At 50.1% G+C, this 17,431-nt stretch overlaps 2 protein-coding genes across 5 annotated transcripts; one reads left to right on the top strand and one right to left on the bottom strand.

Annotated features, from left to right (window-relative positions):
• Positions 1-257: 257 nt before the first annotated feature.
• Positions 258-12,404, bottom strand: LOC131206462 (F-box only protein 25). Of its 3 annotated transcripts, none has more exons than XM_058199019.1 (6): positions 12,300-12,404; positions 10,144-10,959; positions 3,505-3,558; positions 3,006-3,429; positions 2,655-2,926; positions 258-2,580 (listed from the first exon to the last, which is right to left on the bottom strand). In XM_058199019.1, the coding sequence occupies exons 2-6, from the start codon at positions 10,245-10,247 to the stop codon at positions 2,370-2,372; spliced, it is 1,065 nt and encodes a 354-aa protein (XP_058055002.1). In that variant the 5' UTR covers positions 10,248-10,959; positions 12,300-12,404; the 3' UTR covers positions 258-2,369. The 3 variants fall into 3 exon arrangements, with proteins under 3 accessions (XP_058055002.1, XP_058055000.1, XP_058055001.1); XM_058199017.1 differs by lacking the exon at positions 12,300-12,404 and adding an exon at positions 12,038-12,111; XM_058199018.1 differs by lacking the exon at positions 12,300-12,404 and adding an exon at positions 12,034-12,065.
• Positions 12,405-13,086: 682 nt separating this feature from the next.
• LOC131207145 (dimethyladenosine transferase 1, mitochondrial) lies at positions 13,087-14,539 on the top strand. 2 transcript variants are annotated; one of them, XM_058199758.1, is made up of 2 exons: positions 13,087-13,227; positions 13,306-14,534. In XM_058199758.1, exon 2 carries the CDS (start codon positions 13,360-13,362, stop codon positions 14,407-14,409), a length of 1,050 nt encoding a protein of 349 aa, XP_058055741.1. In that variant the 5' UTR covers positions 13,087-13,227; positions 13,306-13,359; the 3' UTR covers positions 14,410-14,534. The 2 variants fall into 2 exon arrangements, with proteins under 2 accessions (XP_058055741.1, XP_058055749.1); XM_058199766.1 differs by having other exon boundaries at positions 13,090-13,227; positions 13,286-14,539.
• The last annotated feature ends 2,892 nt before the right edge of the window (positions 14,540-17,431 follow it).

Here is a 17,431-nt window from a genome sequence, read left to right as displayed (position 1 = left end):
ATGCAAACAGTATTTGCACTCGATTTTGCGGTCGGTTTTACGCCTCGGCCGACCCATAAACGTGTTTGACAGCAGCGCAGCAGTTTGGCAGTATTATGAAATTTCAAAATTGTTACGCTGCGGCCCGTGTAGCCCCACAGTAATGTTTTCCACCGAGCTGGCGCAAAATCCTAACTGCAAAAGAAAAAACAAGGGACAATATCAGTTTCGGACACTGTTCAATGAATTTCAAACCACCGGCAACTATCGTTGGTAGGTTTACTGAAAATGTTCGCTTGTTCACAAGATGCTTGTTTCATTTCTTTGTTTTATGAATTAATTACGATTAACCCTCCGTCGAGAGAACTGGAGAAGGATATTTGTAATGTGTGCCATCGCTGCGCATCGCGTACGTTTTCGCTCCAAAAACTCGCCTGTGTGCGGGAAGGGGCTACTTCAGCAAACGCAACCGTAAACCGATCGGAACCACGCGACCAAACAAAACCGTTAATATCGGTTCGACCTAACACGAGCGATCCGCGCCTCGTAGCACCGAAGGAATTCTGTTCGAAATGGTTTAAATTATCTAAGTCTACTACATGAAATCATCGTGTAAGATCCAACACTGCTCTAGGGCATGACGATATGGGGACCCTCCTCTAAACGAGTAACATAGGCCATAAGTGCTGAATGAGTTTTCCTTTATCGAACACCATAACACCGGGAGTCGTTTGTGTTCCTAATTGCACAACCCATTGATCGCTGGATAAGTAGCGGTGACCAGCTGAACCTAGAGTCCGTACGATATTCGTTTATTCCGCCTTTAGGTCCGCCGTCATCCAGCAACTCCACTACACATGGCGCGATAAACTAGAGCTGCTTTTATCGTTACAAATTTGCATTTAAAACCGTCCAAAAGCGTAGAGAAATCGTTCTAATGAAATAGTGCGAGCGGTTCCGTTTGGCCGTTTAAAAACTCTCTCTTTTTTTGGTTGGTTTGTTGGTGTCGTTCGTTACCGCCCTTTCTGTCCCGTCATCAGACCGCGCAGCTACGAATTATTTTCCCGCGGGCTAACCTTTATCACATTATTCTACTCTCGCAGCTCCACCTTGAGGCCACGTCCTTTAACTCGCTTCCTACGGGGCGACGCTTTCCCGAATCGCTCTCTAATATCATCGCATCAAGATCCTATAACGTACGAACGTACGGAACACAGATTGAAACACAACGCTACGTTTATCACAATAGACAGAGAAAAAGGTTAAGTTGTAGTTCTCTCATATCCTAACGTCCAACGAAACGCAAAACCGCTTGTAATCGCCTTCGATGGAGCAAAGAGAAATCGGCTCAACACGACCTCGACCTCGTTAGTTTTAGTCAGAAAAACCGCGTCTTTCGTTCCTGTAGCGGTTCGGGTTCGGGTATTGTCCACAACACAAGCCTCGCCGTCCTCGAACGACACCTTTGCCATCCGGTTTTCGGTTATCCGTAAAGATGAATTCGTTTTTCGACAAAGCTCTGTCGGTAAGCGAGATAGCGAGATGCAAATCCACCGGAGATCCTTCGCCGTCTTCCGCGGTATAATAGTGAATACCGCGACTCGCGATCCTGGGTATTGTAGCTGTTTTATATTATTTCTGGCTGCGGTTCGTTCGTTTGAGTTTCCGTTGGTATTTCTGTTCGAGAGTTCCAGAGTGGCAGCAACGTTCTGTAAATAGTTTCCCGCCTACCAGGGCGGGATGCGTCAACCACCTTCGAAACATTTAAATATCGATTGTTTTGAAAATACAGCTCGAATGCTGGCTGGCGCGCACTTGTGGGTGTGTCTGATTTTATGCCTTCAAAATATCTCTCTTTCTGTATGAATATATAATGTATATAGCTATGTATTAACCGATTCGGCTGGAGGTTTCCGCCCGCGTTTCCATGTTTCCGCCCCGATCGTTCGATCTATCAACGCTGTTCTTCGCGTTGCTCGGAATCTCACTTTGCTACAGTCCTGTGTGTGGTTGTTGCCCATCGCATCATGCTCATATCTTGATAGTTTAAATACTAGTATTGTATGCTCTACGCAGATATAGTGTTGCCACTATCAAGGGGGAGGGATTACATTGATCAATGCTATGCGCCACACTTTCCCAATTCTGCTGTCTCTGTCAACAATACATTCGTTTTGCATCATGCGCTCCCCAATTCCTTCTACTCTGGGTGTTGCTTCGTAAACAAGGAAATCAACCGGCCAAAGGTCCGCTTGAGGCGTCAGGCTCAATGTTTGTATCGTTGCACTGCTAATCAGCATCTAACACACAGAAAACGGCGGCCACAGTAACGAACAGCAACGAATTGGGACGAAAAGTAGCCTAGCCGGTGCACTCCGAGTCCCGCGGCTTTACAGTGAAAAGTATTGCAGAAATTTTGCCGGCGGAACCGGTTGCGTTTCGATGATGTTGCTGTTGCCCGCCTCCTCGACGCGCTGCCGGAAGTCCGGGCACTGGTCCACGATGCACGGGTGGCCAGCGGATGGCCAAAACAGGCAGCGACACAGCCGACAGAAGGCTAGAATTTCAGCAAACTGCAGCTCTTCTGGCACGCCATACATCCTGCAAGAGACGACGGAGAGAAAAGGTAAGTCGAAGCTAACGGCTATAAAAAAAAACCGAACCGTGCTACGCACTTTCGCAAGGCATGGTAAATGGCCTGCCAGTTCCGGTGGCGCTCCTTCGTGTCCTGTAAGCACATCTTCTCCAGTATCACATCGATTTGCTGTTTGGTAAAGTGAAAGTGCGACAGCTCGCGCCAGACGCGCTGCTCGGAGATGAGGGCCGCCATCAGCGACCAGGCGGAAGCGGACGCCTCCAAGTCCTTGTAGTCGGTGATCCGCAGGATGATCTCCCGCACGCACTCCTCCGGCAGGTCGTGTAGTTTAGGACGTATGTTAGGACCGGGCTGTTGGTGTCGGCGGAACAGAAGAAGATTAGAAGCCGTGCCCCACCAAAGCCCACCCGTCCCCCGCTGCATCACTTGCCTCCCGAATTTCAATCTGACTAGCTATGTCCTGTATGCGCTGGATGGTTTGCACGTGTTCGGCCCACAAGCTTTGGCTGCCGAGCGGTTTGCCCCAACACTTTTGGTTCTCCTGGTTGAGCAGCGCGCGCAGCTGCTGCACCAGGCCCCGCAGCACGTTGATGTTCTGCTGCGAGTCGCTTACGTACGTGGCCACCTCCTCGAGCATCTGCAGCAACAGGCGCTGGGCACCGCCGGGCAGACTGGTGATCCCTCGCCCGGACACCAGCAGCCGCAGCAGCGCACAAACGTAGTTGAACCGGCGACCATCGCGGACCGAGCTGCGAAAGTCCAGCCGCCGAACGGCTTCGCCGAGCCCGTTGAACCCGGCAATCTCGCGGGTGCACTTAAGCGTGATGTGGCAGTGCGGAGGTATCTCTTGGTCACTGAAATGAGTGCGAAGCAGTTCGAGAGAAATGTACAACCGAAGCAAGGAACCCTCCGAAAAGCAATATGCATACCCATTTTCGTTATCATTTTCGGTATCGCTAGAGTTGCTGCACTCCGAAATGCATCTGCAATGAGAAAGATCGTAAAAAGTGTGTGAAAAATGCACAACATACGAATGTTAAGGACGATTAGTATCGTAGAAGCCGCCTGTACCTTCATTCAAAGGCACTAATGGCCACAGACCAATTTCTATCCACCACCTCACTGTGTTCCGCGCCTGTGAACCCTTTTCTTCCCCAGACCACGATGAGTCCATCAGTCACACACCGCAGCAGCATGAACGCCATTAAAATAATTGACCATCAAACGAGTCGCGAAAAGCGGCGTAAAAAGTGGCCATTAAATGTTTAATCAACCCACCAACCCACCCCGGAGGACCAGCTCTGCGGCGGGGCCTCTGCGGGTCTGCGGTGGCCTCGAAGCATGGCCGCCCAGGCGATGCAAAAAACCGTAACGCGTGGCGGCAGGGCGTTGGCGTTCAGGCATCGATTTTGCACGCTGTCTGCCGGTCATCCACATCGGTCGTCCCCACGTGCCCAGCGCCCCCGTCATCTTCGACGCAAACACACGATGATCATCATTATCATCGGGCCCGATCGGCTCCGCCTTCAAACGGTTATCACCGGCCAGCGGGTTTTCTCTCGGGTTTTCCGCCCGCCAAAGAGGAGAAAATTTCGAGGCACGGGTGGATTAAATTTGGGAGCTAACGATAAGCAAAATAAATCGTTGGCCAATGGTTATCGAATTCCGTTTCGACGGAAGGCGGCAATATCTGAACCGACGGTGTAGACAGAGGAGGTTGATGTGGTTTCGCAACAGATGAAATGGAAACTCAGGCCGCCACGTGAGGCGCACACCGTAACGCCGCTGAAAGATGGATGCAAATCGGCGGAAAACCATCCATTTCGCCGGAGATCAGGGCCCAAAAGTGGCGCCGGCCTTTCCGGGGAGACGGGGGGCCAAAGGAAAGAAAACTTTGCCGACCGCTGGCCATGATGTCACGGTTCGATCGAAAGCGAAGAGAAACACGTCGCGCTCGGCGATAATTGCTTTGCGGTAAGGCCCGCAAAGAAAGTGATCGGGAGATCGGGTAGGAGGCAAATTATTTCTTGTGCTCCACCTCGATCGGAACTGTGATTGTTGGTCGGTTGGGTGAAAAGTAAAAGCGAATCGAAAGCATCTCAAGGAACCCGAACCCGAACCGAGCATCTTGTGTTTTCCGGACGCGTCGTTTCGGGCACGCCAAGTTCTGCCTCCGATCCTAATACGCTTATCCTGATGCTGCTTATGTAATGAAAGTTTCAGTTATGTTCAGGAGGAATTCGATAATTCGACGCTATTTATCACAAACCAAGCCATCCAAACTGAATGGGTCTTACGGGTGCATTCCAAAGATGCACCCAGAAATGGTGCAGCCAGCTCCGTAGCCGTACATTACAGACGAACAGCTTGGAGGAAAGCAAAAACAGGCACTCGACCTACATTTCTTTGACCTACTTCCGGGTTCTTCCCAAATTATTCGCCCAAACAGCGACCCGCTGAAGGAGCGAAACCTTCAGCAAAGCGGGCGAGAGAGAAAGTATCAGACTTCCGCTCATTCTCTTCGGCGGCCAAATCGGTTGGCACTACACACCGTGGAAGTGGGGGATTTTTGAAATTGGTCCGAAGGCAACGTACCCTGTAACCCTCCCGGTGGAGGAATGAATAAGATGCTGCTGCCACGGTGTAGGGCTGTTTGCTTGTGGCCAAGGCCACGGGCGAAAAGTCGGCCGATACGAGGCACGAGATCAGCGGGGAGCCTTTCTTTCAGTTCTGATTGAATCCGATGCATTTAGACATGTTCGGCAGCCGTTATCTAACCGCACGAGCCAGCTTTCTAGCTTTCGCGGAATCACGTACCGATGATCTGCCGCCACCCACTGGACCCGGGAGAGGTTATAAAGTGCATGACCAGCGCAAGGTTAGTGTGCAAAAGTTAACCCACTTTGCTGACGAACGAACACGCTGCTGCTGCTGGTGGCGCTGCCGAGATCAGTTAGTGGTCAGGTTAGTATGGTGCAGTCCAGAGCTACGGCAATCGCTGCCATCGGAGTGCTACTGACGGTGCAACTGCTGCTGGCGCAGTGGTGTAACTGTGAAGCTACAGCAGGGGCTAAGGATGGAACCGCTTACACTGAGTCTACGCCATCCGGCAACGCTTTGTCTAGCGTAAGTCCATCCGAAGCCAGTACTTCAACGTCTGGCACAACGGTCACCGATAGTTTGGTACAAAAAGAACAGAACGAGGCCACAACAGACCCTCCAACGGCATCATCATCTAGTGAGAAAATCGGTAATGAAGAACTGACCACAACTACCACAGCATCCTTGGGTGACAAGGTGGCGGCACCACACTCCCCAGAAAGCGCCGATCAAACGGTGTCATCTCCAACCACCACCAACGACACCGTGACTTCAAAGGACCAGACTCAAAATTTGACGGCATCAGAGGCGGATAAAGAAAAGAACCGCAATCCTACCACCGCTGGCCAAGTGGAGAACGCAACCACTCCACCGCGGAATATACTGACGGACGCAATGAGCAAAATGAAGGTGCTTCTGAAAAGTGCCCCGGAGGCTTACTCGGAGGACAGTTCCGATAGTGCACAGGCTGATGCCTTGACAACGACTACAGACACGAACCTTCAGTCCGTGTACGGGTCCAAACTGGGTTCGGAATCACAAGCCACAACCGATGATCCGTTGGCCGACGACATGGAGTTGGACAAATCGGTGGATTCAAAACAGGAACAGGAACAGGAAGAACAACGGACGGACACATCCACTCAAGCAACGGAGGATGTTACAAGTACGATCAATACCTCGGCCACTGACAGCCCGACATCAAGTGAGCCACAGAACAGCGGATCAAGCGATTCAGACACTGTGGCTGAGACCGTGCCCCCCAACACTGCAGCGCCAACTGTGGAAGACGAATCAACAGCTGGCCCAACAAGCGCCACCAGCGTGAGCCCAGCAGTATCAGACGCTACAACTGGCATCGCCACCCCACCGATGTATCCAGTTTTCGGCGGTCCAAAAAGAACACCCTGGAGCGATGCATCCGAAGGCGCGATAGCCGTCGAACTGTTGGCAGCCGACATGGATGAAGATGACATGAATGCGTCGCCCTCTGGCACTAGCGAACCTAGCGAAGCAGCGACAACCTATAGCTCTGTGGCGGGTTGCGATGGAAAATGTCAAGAGCTACGCGGCGACCTAGAACCCGGGTCGGGAAAAGTGGAACCTCTGGCAGACGGCATGAAGTTCCCGCAGGAAACGCCAATGGACTCGATGGTCACCCTGACCGCCACAACTGCACTGGACGTACCGAACGGAGCATACGTGACGAGCTCCCGGAGCTCCGGAGAGACCGAAACAGGAGAGTCCGACGTAACACGGCAGGTTGAAAGCACAACAGGCTCAACGGCGGAGGTCCGCAGTACCGTGACCACGGACAACCCGACAACGTTCGATGATGTGTATGTAGAGTTGCTAGCCGATGATATGGAAGTGGAGGAGGCATCGGAAACGCCTTCGCCGAGTACCCAAAACGAACCATCAGTGGACCCATTTGCTGATAACTTGTCGGCCACCAAAGACAGCCAACGGCAGGACTCTGAGGCGGACGATATGAAAGTGGTAGTGGAATTCGAAACGCTTAAGCCAAACACCCAAAACGAATCAGAATCAATGGACGATACGCTCTTGTCTGCCGATACAGACAGCCAACGGCAGGATGTTAGCGAGGCGGACGCAGCACGTCCTCGATTGGATGAAGCATCCCACAAGAAACCTTCCAACCGCTCATTTGTCACGGTGCTGGGAAAGGATGAGAGCATTGTGATCAAGTTTAAAAAAGAAGGTCCTCCAAGGGAACCGGGGCCTCGAAAGCCCTCGGACGTGGTAGCAGCTCCGGGTCGAGCATTCGAAGATTCTCCGGAAGTTGGCCGAAACCCTGACTTGGCATCTCCGTCATACGAAGACACTCAACAACCCGGTTCATCGGAGGGATTCAAACCCTCGTCGGGATGTCCGTTTTTAGCCAAGGCTTCGCTGAATCGAGCACCGAATGGTGCATCGTCTGGCGAGAGCGGCCGAGAACCGTACTACGAGCTGAACCCATTCTGTCTCACCAGACACCATGTGCTGCTGCCGGTCGTGCCGGTGCTTGTTTCGCCGTGGTGTTTTGCACCGGAAACTCCCGACTTTATGTGCCCGTCGTATGACCTCGGGTTCCACATAGCGTTCGAGCATGAGACGAGCCGCGATCTGTACTACCGCTGTATGTACGGTCGTGCCGTGTTGCTCAAGTGTCCCTATCTGCACCGATGGGATGACTCACGCAAGATGTGTGCCATCGAGACCGACTTCCAGCAGCAACAGCAGCAGCAACATGATCGCCGCAGAATCCACTACAGTCGGCAGGTTGATCAGTACTGTCGGCAGTGCCAGCGCAACTTTCTGACACCGCAAGACCTCGATCCGGGCGCCCAGTGTCCGGATCGGATGCTGCTGGCCTGCAACACAGACGGTTCGCTGACGGTGTACGAGTGCCCGGGTTTTCACTTCTACGGGCGCCACGTGCAGTTGCGCTGGTTCGGCGATCTGGAACGGTGCGACTATCCGGCAGAAGTCGAGGGACCCTGGCAGCGCTAATGCAGTGAGGCGACATATCTTCTTGGATCAAGTAGCAAGGAGGGAATTATTATAAAAATAGGAGCAAACCGCAATGAATAAAGCGCAAATTCACACTACAAAGTAGAAATGGTGAATCTGTCTATCGTCTACTCAACGCAGAAGAAGAGCCACCAACCGATGGCCCGGCTGGCAAGAGGCGGTCCCAATTACAACAGCATTCACCGCCACCAATAATTGTTTCGCACGATTAGTTACATAAAGAAGAGTAGCCATGCGATTGCCATCACCACCGGTGTCACCGTGCCCCACGGGTCATGGAGCCACGACTATGGTTGCTGTGAGGCAATCTGGAAACAAAAGTGGAACAGCTCATTGGGTAAGCCTGAGCCATCGGCCCATCGGCCCATCGGCCCATCGGAGTTCAGCAGAAGCCATTTCAGTGGGGTTTCAACCTAGGCAGCGGGATCTGTGGTGTCCGATGCACACACTGATTCGTGCGTGACACGAAGAGAAATCGTGGCAGATATGTTATCATCCGGCGGAGGGAGCAGGTGAAGATGACTCAGAACACACCCGCGACACGCAGATTGTTTTCTCGCCATCAACGGCCAAAAGTTTGTTTACTTTTCTTTATGCACCGCCCTTGGGTCTCGTCGCTCGCGATGCTCTTTCGCCCTGACGCAGGCGCTCTCTCTCTCACTCTCTCTCTCTCTCGCGAGACAACCCGTTCGTTAAACTCAGCTGACGCGGTTTGCGCGCGTGTCGTAGTGGTTGTTGTCATCGCACTCTACGTCGTTGTTTTGTTTGTATCGTTACGCGTCAATCAAGCAACGCGAACCATCGCCTCCCCAATGACAGGAGTTGCTCCATCGGTCCCCCCAATTTTGACCACGAACGGACTCTTCCAAGGGCCTCTTACAGCCCAACAACATTCGCAGCTGTGGCTTTCGAGGCGTTGCAAAGTTATGGGGGCCACCCTCCCGACAGCTCCGAAGGATACGTAGTGAATGTCTCTCGACACTGTTGGGTGAGCGAAGAACAAAGACCTTCAAATGCTACAGGCGTCGCGTGCGTGACAGGAAGCTTGGACGATTTCCGCCACGCAGTCACGGTTGTGTTGCACAACGCAACAGTTACTTAAACTTTTCGGCCGAAAGCCCAAATCTAATCCACTTAAGACACTGCTGAGGTCACAAAGTGATTATGCAGCCGTTGCGGAGAATTTTGCGGAATTTTTTCGAAAAGCCCACTAAATGGGCAGGCCGGGGATGGATCGGTAAAAACCATTGCTGCACTACTATGTTTACGAGCAACGAACCGAACTTCGCTTCATCGCTTCATCACGCGCGCGTTATCAGATTACTTTGTGAGCAACATCATCGATCGGCGAAGTAGTAGGCCGTACAACAAAGATGCAATATCAATCAAAAGAAGCAATAAACCTGTAGCAGAAAGCGATAAAATGTGTTTTCCCCGTTTCGTTTTCTATACGCTACTTTTCAGCGGCGCAGTTCTTTGATAAAACAGATCACAAATATGACTCGAATGCGGCAACATACGGTACACGTTACACACGAACCGTTCCGTACGTATCAGATGGAGGGATGGAGCTTTCATTACACGTCGATGCTTTTGTTACACGCGCCCGCGAGTGAATCATTAAACATAATTGCATTACGATCTATATTTAGGGCCGGCCGAAGGAGGGGGTTGGGTGACCGCCGCTTGGGAGTAGTTTATTTTATTAGTGCCATCATCAAATGCAAGATAAACACACAAGGTGGAGGATTACACGAGCTACTTTGGATCAGCAGGATTATCGTTATGGGATTATTGCGTCATTGCCATTCTTGCGGGGCAGTGATTGCACTAAAAGGTTATCAAAATTTAGAAAGGAGTTATCATGTTCGACAATCCTTCGACGTTCGTTACGTAACCCTTCCACAACCTGGGAGCTACCGGGAGCTTACCTTTTCCGCTTGACGCACTCGAGCACCTTCAGTTTTTCCCAGCCTTCGTCCGTCTTCACCCAGGAGTCGCCCGGCGAACGCCAGTCCTTCGAGATGAACGGCATACTTTGCTGGGGCTACGGGCAACGCTGGCTACTAAGTCTATTCCTCGCGCGCGCGATATAATGGTTCCTTGGGGAGCGCCTTGTTTACTGAATCGATATCAAACCGTGGACTACCGATAGCAACCCAGGCAGACCAAGGACCAATGGGTCGAGCTCCTTCCTTCAGTCGCCCACTTTCCTCTACCACCGTCCAACGATGAGACAGGAGCCGTCGGGCCGGGGCATATAATTCACTTTCTCGCCCGCGTTTTCTAGTCGTTTCCGTCCCTGGGTCCAGCCGTGCGTACTTTCTCTGGCCGACGCTGCACATGCACGGCTCCGGCTGTGTTTGTAGACCTCTGGCGCACTCGCGCGATGAACCTTTGCGCTTTATTTGCGTACAGAGCTATTGCACTTAGGCAGGATGAGATGATCTTCGGGCTTGCAAATGCACCGGTTGACGACACGGCGGGCAACACAGTCACCGACAAAAACTATCCAACACTGCACTGTTTCCTTTTTCGTACGATCACTACCCACTAGCTGGTTAATGGTTTGTGTCTCCTTTGCGTTGCCGTGTGTTTCTTTCGCTCTTCTCGGTCGCGAGAAGACGGTCCCCAAGAGAAGTGGTGGCCGACTAGATTGCCATTAATTATGGTAGGAGCATTAGAGGAGGAGAGCACACACAAACACCCTGGTTCACTGGCTGCAAGCTTCACTCAATTCCAAACGGCTGAAATGAGAAGAAAAAGATTATGTGGCCGCACCGAATGCCATTCGCTCCCAAGCTCCAGCGGTTTACGATTTTTCCAATCGCACTTTACGTGGCCATGTGCGCTGCCGTGCTGTTCAAATGTCAGTCGATGACTTTTTCCATTCTCCTTCTTCGCTTGCTACGATGTGGTATGGACCGCTCTATTTTCGTACGTCACTTCCTTTTGATCTCACTCTTCCACAGCAGTCTTCTCTCTCGCTCTCTACCGTCTCGTTGCGGAATGATGCACTTTCTACGGTGGTGACTCTGCAGCTTGCAGCTGTTTTGGATCCCGCTGACGGCGTCTTGAGTTCTAATTTTTGCTTTCGTTTCTGGTCCGGCCGCCGTCGTCGTCGTCGCGGACACACGGATTCGATTCGTTCTATTCTGGGACCATTCTGGGAGCACGTGTCACACCGCCACCCGATGCACTTTGCAACCGAAATTCTCGATCACTAACGCGCACACACGTGCTGCGCCATTTACGGTACGCACTGTGGCGAACACGCGGTGCAAAATAACTAGTTCGCTAGAGTTCCAGTTCTTTGTTATGGTTTCTGCGTGTCCAGTGAGGTGAGAGAGGAAGGAGAGAAAGAGAGCAGAGCAGCACGAAAAGAGCACGGACGTGGAATGGACGGAAAGAAAAACGGCGGAAATTATTTTGAGACGCCTCGGTGCGCCTAGCGACGGACACGGGCGGGCGGTGTGGATAAAGCACGCGGCGGCGTCTGCGGTTGACCCGCGGCAGGTTAATGGACCCGTCTTCTCCGCAAACTTCACGATCCGCGCCAGTCCCGAAAAGGCCAGGGGAAGACGCAAAAACGCGACGTGCACACCAACACTCGCGGATTAAACGCGGCTAGAAACACGGTTTTGCGTCGTCGCCGTCTTCGTCGTTGGTCACTCCGAATCGTTTTGGCTTGTAGTGTTCGTGGTTTTTGTTTTATTCTTTCAGCGGAGCAGGGAAATCGCAATCCAGCCACGACTACTTTCACTACTCTTGTCCACGCGCACGCACTGTTGTCTCCAGTAGTGGCCAGATAATTTGCTTACCGACCTCGGCGGATGCTGAACTCCAGTCACAGGAACTCCAGTCACGAGAAAACTCGTTCCGTCCGTGCGTTCACTTCCAGCACTAGCGATTAAGTGTTTTTGTGGTTGCCTATTGAGTTGTTGCGTTGCATCGTCTCTGTTTTGAACCTAGTTCTCTCTTCCTCTCTCTGTCTGTTTCCTCTCACCAGCCCTCACTTTAGCTTCGTTTCCCCTTCAGCAACTAAGATCAAATCACCAAACATCCAATTGTAGTAGAAACTACTTACTTGAAACGTTTAGCCCTATTTTCGGCGAACAATTCCACCGTCTGTGTTGTTTCCAGTTTGCGCAGTCCAGAAAAGGTTCGGTGGAACAAAATTGCACAATTCAAATTTCGCTTCTATTGGTCTGGAACGGAATTGCTTCTCAGAGAACCTTTCGTTGTGCAGAGAGAATCAGGGAGAGCGAGTTGGCTTGCACCAACACTTCTTTGGACAAAATCAGCTGGATTGTTGGTGTGCGTGGGTGAGAGTGATTTCTCTCTTTGTTTTGAAAAGATTTTGCCTTTTTGCGCTCTCTCGTGGCTTGCGACCGTTTGACAGCTAGCTCCGGTACAGCCATTCTAAGTCGCGTGGATGACCAAACGGGGCACAGAATTGAACGAAATATTGTTGAACAATCGAATTTTCATCATTTTCTTTAGCACACCCACTTGCTTATTACAGAAGTTTTTAATTGAATGTGCATAATATCGCCTGAAAAACGCGAGTTATATCATCGTAGTTGGCAGCGCCTGGTGGTCGCTCCTCGAACTACACACGATGGTCCGATAAACGCCAATTGCGTCGAGAAAACGTTCCGCAGCAGAAATCGGCTTATTTCCGTGCCGCGTGCGTGTTACAATGTCCTCCGGTGAGGGTGCTAAGGGTGAGTTCAAGATCGCTGAACCGGGTCGACAGCTGAAGCGGGCGGAAGTGGATTTTATGCGACTGATCGAGCAGCAGAACCTACAGCGCGTGCAGAAGCTCCAGCGCCAGCGACGGAACAACAAACTGACCGGCTTGGCGCTAGGCGGCACGGTTCTCAGTATATACCTCTACTCGATGTTTTCCGTGAAGCAGGAAAAGTTCCTGGACGACTTTGAGGAACCGATTAAGCTGGAGGTCGAGAACAAGGCACTGTAGGATCGAGGATCGCTCCGTGCACTCGTTTAAGGTAAACACTCTTACGTCACATTGCCTCTTGTGTATGTTGTCATTTGCAATGGCCATAGTTCGCTTTTCCTTATTCCAGAAAACCCAAGAAAACAACATCCCTTGATTTGCGTGATTAGGTTGTAAGAAAACAATGGCAGCGTCGGCAAAAATACCGAAAATCCTGGCACCGACGGGCATCCGGCTTCCGCCCTTACCGACGATACGGGATCTCGTGAAACTCTATCAGTTGCGGGCCATCAAGCAGCTGTCGCAAAACTTTCTCATGGACGAACGCTTGACGGACAAAATTGTTCGGGCCGCGGGCAAAATCCACGATCATCACGTGCTGGAGGTCGGACCGGGTCCGGGAGGCATCACCCGTTCCATCATACGGCAGCGGCCACGCCACCTGGTGGTGGTGGAGAAGGATCGTCGCTTCATGCCGACGATGGAAATGCTGGCCGAAGTGGCTGAACCGTTCCTGCGGATGGACATCGTGCAGGGTGATATACTGAGGTATCAGGCCGAGAGCGCATTTCCGGATTGCGAGCCGCACGATTGGTTGGATACGGTACCGGCACCGGTGCACCTGATCGGTAACCTACCGTTTGCCATTTCCACTCGCTTGCTCATCAATTGGTTGCGTGACATGAGCCTGCGGACCGGGGCATGGCGGTACGGTCGGGCTAGCCTGACGCTCACGTTCCAGAAGGAAGTTGCGGAGCGCATCGTGGCACCCATTGTATCCGAGCAACGGTGCCGCCTGTCTGTGATGAATCAAATCTGGAGCAAGCCGGAACTGCGCTTCATCATTTCGGGCCGCGCGTTCGTTCCAAAGCCTGAGGTGGACGTCGGTGTGATTACGATCGTTCCACTACAGACGCCACTGACTCAGGTTCACTTCGATACGGTCGAAAAGGTGATTCGACACATCTTTTCTATGCGCCAGAAGTACTGCCGGCGTGGCGTCTCAAACTTGTACCCACCAAAGGTGCGAGACGAACTGACCGAACTAACGTTCCGGAAGGCGTCCGTCGATCCGCTGGCCCGCTCGTTTCAGCTATCCGTCGACGAATGCTTGCGCATCGTAGAAGCGTACGATGAGTTTCTACAGGAGAATCCGGAAATCGGAAGCTACGACTATCGGGCGGCAAAGAGCAAGGTAGCACGTGAAGATGATGATCGAGAGTTTGATCGATAGTGGTGCGGATGAGGTATTTAGAAGAGCTGTTAGCCTGTTTTGTGAATAGCAATAAAGTTTCTAGTTGTCATGATGACGTCGTAAAGCAAACTATTTTATGGTTAAAAACACATCCATGTATCCGAACTCAGAATAAACACTTTTTTTGGGTTGTACTGATCACTAGGTTTGTATCCTTTAATCAATTGTGTCTACATCAACAGTGAAAATTTTTGTTATTACTATTAGAACGGATAGAGCCATATTAAGCACCAACTGAAAACCATCTTGTTTCGTTGGCCGAGTAACGCAATAAATCATATTCTTTCCATTACGGGTGTCTTTCAATTCGAAGTTCCATCGTCAACGGGGTAGAAGCGTTTGTTGTCATAGTCGATTCTGCAGGAGGGCATCAATTTGTGTAGCCGTTCGACACCAGCCAGAGACACCGAGTGTTTCTCGAGGATCAGTCTCTTAAGCGCAGGGAACTTTTCCGGTATCTGTTTGAGTTCGTCGTCCTTTATCTGCAAGCGTCGAAGATGAACCGTTTGGCGATGGAAAAGATTGTAAGAATTTACTCAATTAAACATCTCGATTATGACCCCTGGTTCCTCTTTTTCTGATATAATATACACTTACCGTACTATTGCGCATTGTCAAGCACCGAACGTTGTTGCGATTAATGTAATGAATGTTGCTAAGCCCAAATAATTTAAGTTCCTGCAAGTGGGCCAATCTATCAAATCGTACAGAATTGTTGGCTGCAATCTACGAAGGAAATCAACACAATTAAAGCAGGGCTTTTGTAGCAACTAAGGTCTATAATCGATGGCTCAACTTACCATGTCTTTCACGTTCACTTCTAAGTGTTGGAGATTCGAAAACTTCTCGCAGATAAACTGTAACTCAAAATGATCGTGATTGCTGTGATTGAGTTTCAGCCAGTTCAACCGTGGCGCAACTTCAAAAAGGTTCTCAAGCAAAACTCTAGGAAGCCTCACATTTAATTCAACGAATTCGAGAGACCTTATAGGACCACGAAGAATTTTTCTGTCCACTTTTCCCTGTGGTGACAGATGCTGCAAGAAATAGTATATTGAATCAAATGTTCCATTTTGTGTTCCATTTTCTTACCTTCAGCTCAGGTATGTGCGCCATTGCCTCATCCCATCCTTCTATGTCTTCTGTATTTGGTACGTATATTGAAAGATGCTGCAAAAATAACATATTGAGTGACTTTTTTATTTGTGTTTCATTTGCTTACCTTCAGCTTAGTTAGCTGCACCAGCGACTCCAAATAACCCTCTTCCGGATCTTTCAGATTAAGGTGTAGATAAGTTAGCTTAGGACAGTGGTGAGCAATAGATTCAACGCATTCTAGCGGAACACTAATGCGGATGGAGAGTTTCCGAAGAAAGGGGTGCCTTTGAAAAAAGTCATGACTTCTCCCTGAAGCTAACTCTGCAAACTTTACCCAGTTATCTTCATTCATGGACAAATCCTCTAGGAGTGGAAACGTTAGCTCGAGGAACGGGTCAATATATTTGTTAAGAAAAGCACCCACATGAGCTAATTTCAACTGTCCGCTCAGGTGTTTCCATGTTTCCAGTTCAAAATCAGACGCACATTTCATATTAAGACTCTGCAAATTTGGCATGCTTCTACGGAAGAAGTCAGTTTGGTCGATTATTGTCTGGATTAACTTCAGTGATGTCAACTTCGGTAAAACCGGGAACGGTCCATTCGTTCCGCAGTGACAGTATTGAATGACACCAATCGACAAATGTTCTAGCTCAGGTGCTTCCAGCAGAATCAATCGCAATTGCTCGGAAGTTACCTCAAACAAAATATCTAACACTCGGACATTAGGCTTCAGCGTGCGCTGTAACCATACTAGGCCTTTAAACTGATCATTATCATCTTCCTCCCACTCTTGACGAATGTTGGGGTACTTTCGTTTTGTGTTGAACAAAAAATTCTTGCAATCAAAATTGGAATAACGCAGCTTCAAAAACACACGGTTCATCCTACGACCCGAAAAAGTAAGTTCCGCCCACCGACGGCACACGAGGGACGCCGTCTTAAGCTCGTAGACATCGAGCTTATCGAAAATCTGGCATAACACCTGTCGAAAGCAAACAATTGTTAGAAACCTACATTTACTTGATGTTGTGAATCACTTACTTCGTCAGGCAAACCGTTCAGATTCATGTTTTCGAACGTTTTTTTACTGCGTAAATTGTTTTAACTGAAAAGGGCAACCGATAACAATGGAGGCTAGATCGGAAATGTGTAAAAATGCGCGCCGTCAGAATGAATGTCAAAAAGACAGGATTACTCGACCGCAGTCCAGGGTTGTAGCCCTTCATACGACTATCAACTCAGCAGACCCCGAGTTAAACCGAAACACCTTAACAAATAATTGTCAGGAAAAACTTAACACTTAAAGAAGAATGAGAATTATGAGAAACAGAACAAATTTGTTAATGCCACAAAAATAGGTTTCTTTCGCCGAGTTTTCAAAAATGAAGCATAAAATGTCACTGAAATCGGTGAGTGAATATTATTTCAGATTGCGTCAGTGCCTTTTGTGTAACACAGAAATTTGCCTTTGTTTGGTGTTAACTAATCACTGTTAGCATCGCTATATTGCTATGTCCTTAAAACACTGTCCGTGCGTTTAACCTATCGACGGTCCCGACGTTACGGGCGAAGGAGCGACTGTTCAAATCCTGCGGTGAAGGCAATCAGTTTATTGACGCATAGAAACCAATGAATCGGTGTAGCGCAGGCGGAAAATCTACGGACGGGCCTACAGTTTCAATGGTTTGTACAAAAACAACATTTCTATGGGTTGTGGGCTTTGTGGGCATACTGGAAATAATGCATAAATGTTTGTAGAAGACGAACTACCAAGTCAGCTTAAGTCAGTAAGTCAGCATCAGAATCGTGCCAGGTATGGAGTCGTATATTGAACGCCCCATCCGAAGGCTGTCCCAGACGACTCACCGTTGCAAACTCACCGACGATTTGATTCCCAATG

This window comes from Anopheles bellator, chromosome 1 (assembly GCF_943735745.2).
Source record: "Anopheles bellator chromosome 1, idAnoBellAS_SP24_06.2, whole genome shotgun sequence".
NCBI lineage: Eukaryota > Metazoa > Arthropoda > Insecta > Diptera > Culicidae > Anopheles > Anopheles bellator.
Note: the sequence above shows the minus strand (reverse complement) of the source record. Positions and strands in the feature narration are given on the sequence as shown.

Coding starts and splice junctions, on each gene's coding strand:
- LOC131206462 (XM_058199019.1), bottom strand. CDS start 10,247: ATGCCGTTCATCTCGAAGGACTGGCGTTCGCCGGGCGACTCCTGGGTG. Junction 3,559..10,143: donor GAGTGCGTCAAGCGGAAAAG/GTAAGCTCCCGG, acceptor TTCTCATTGCAG/ATGCATTTCGGAGTGCAGCA. Junction 3,430..3,504: donor GAAAATGATAACGAAAATGG/GTATGCATATTG, acceptor CACTCATTTCAG/TGACCAAGAGATACCTCCGC.
- LOC131207145 (XM_058199766.1), top strand. CDS start 13,360: ATGGCAGCGTCGGCAAAAATACCGAAAATCCTGGCACCGACGGGCATC.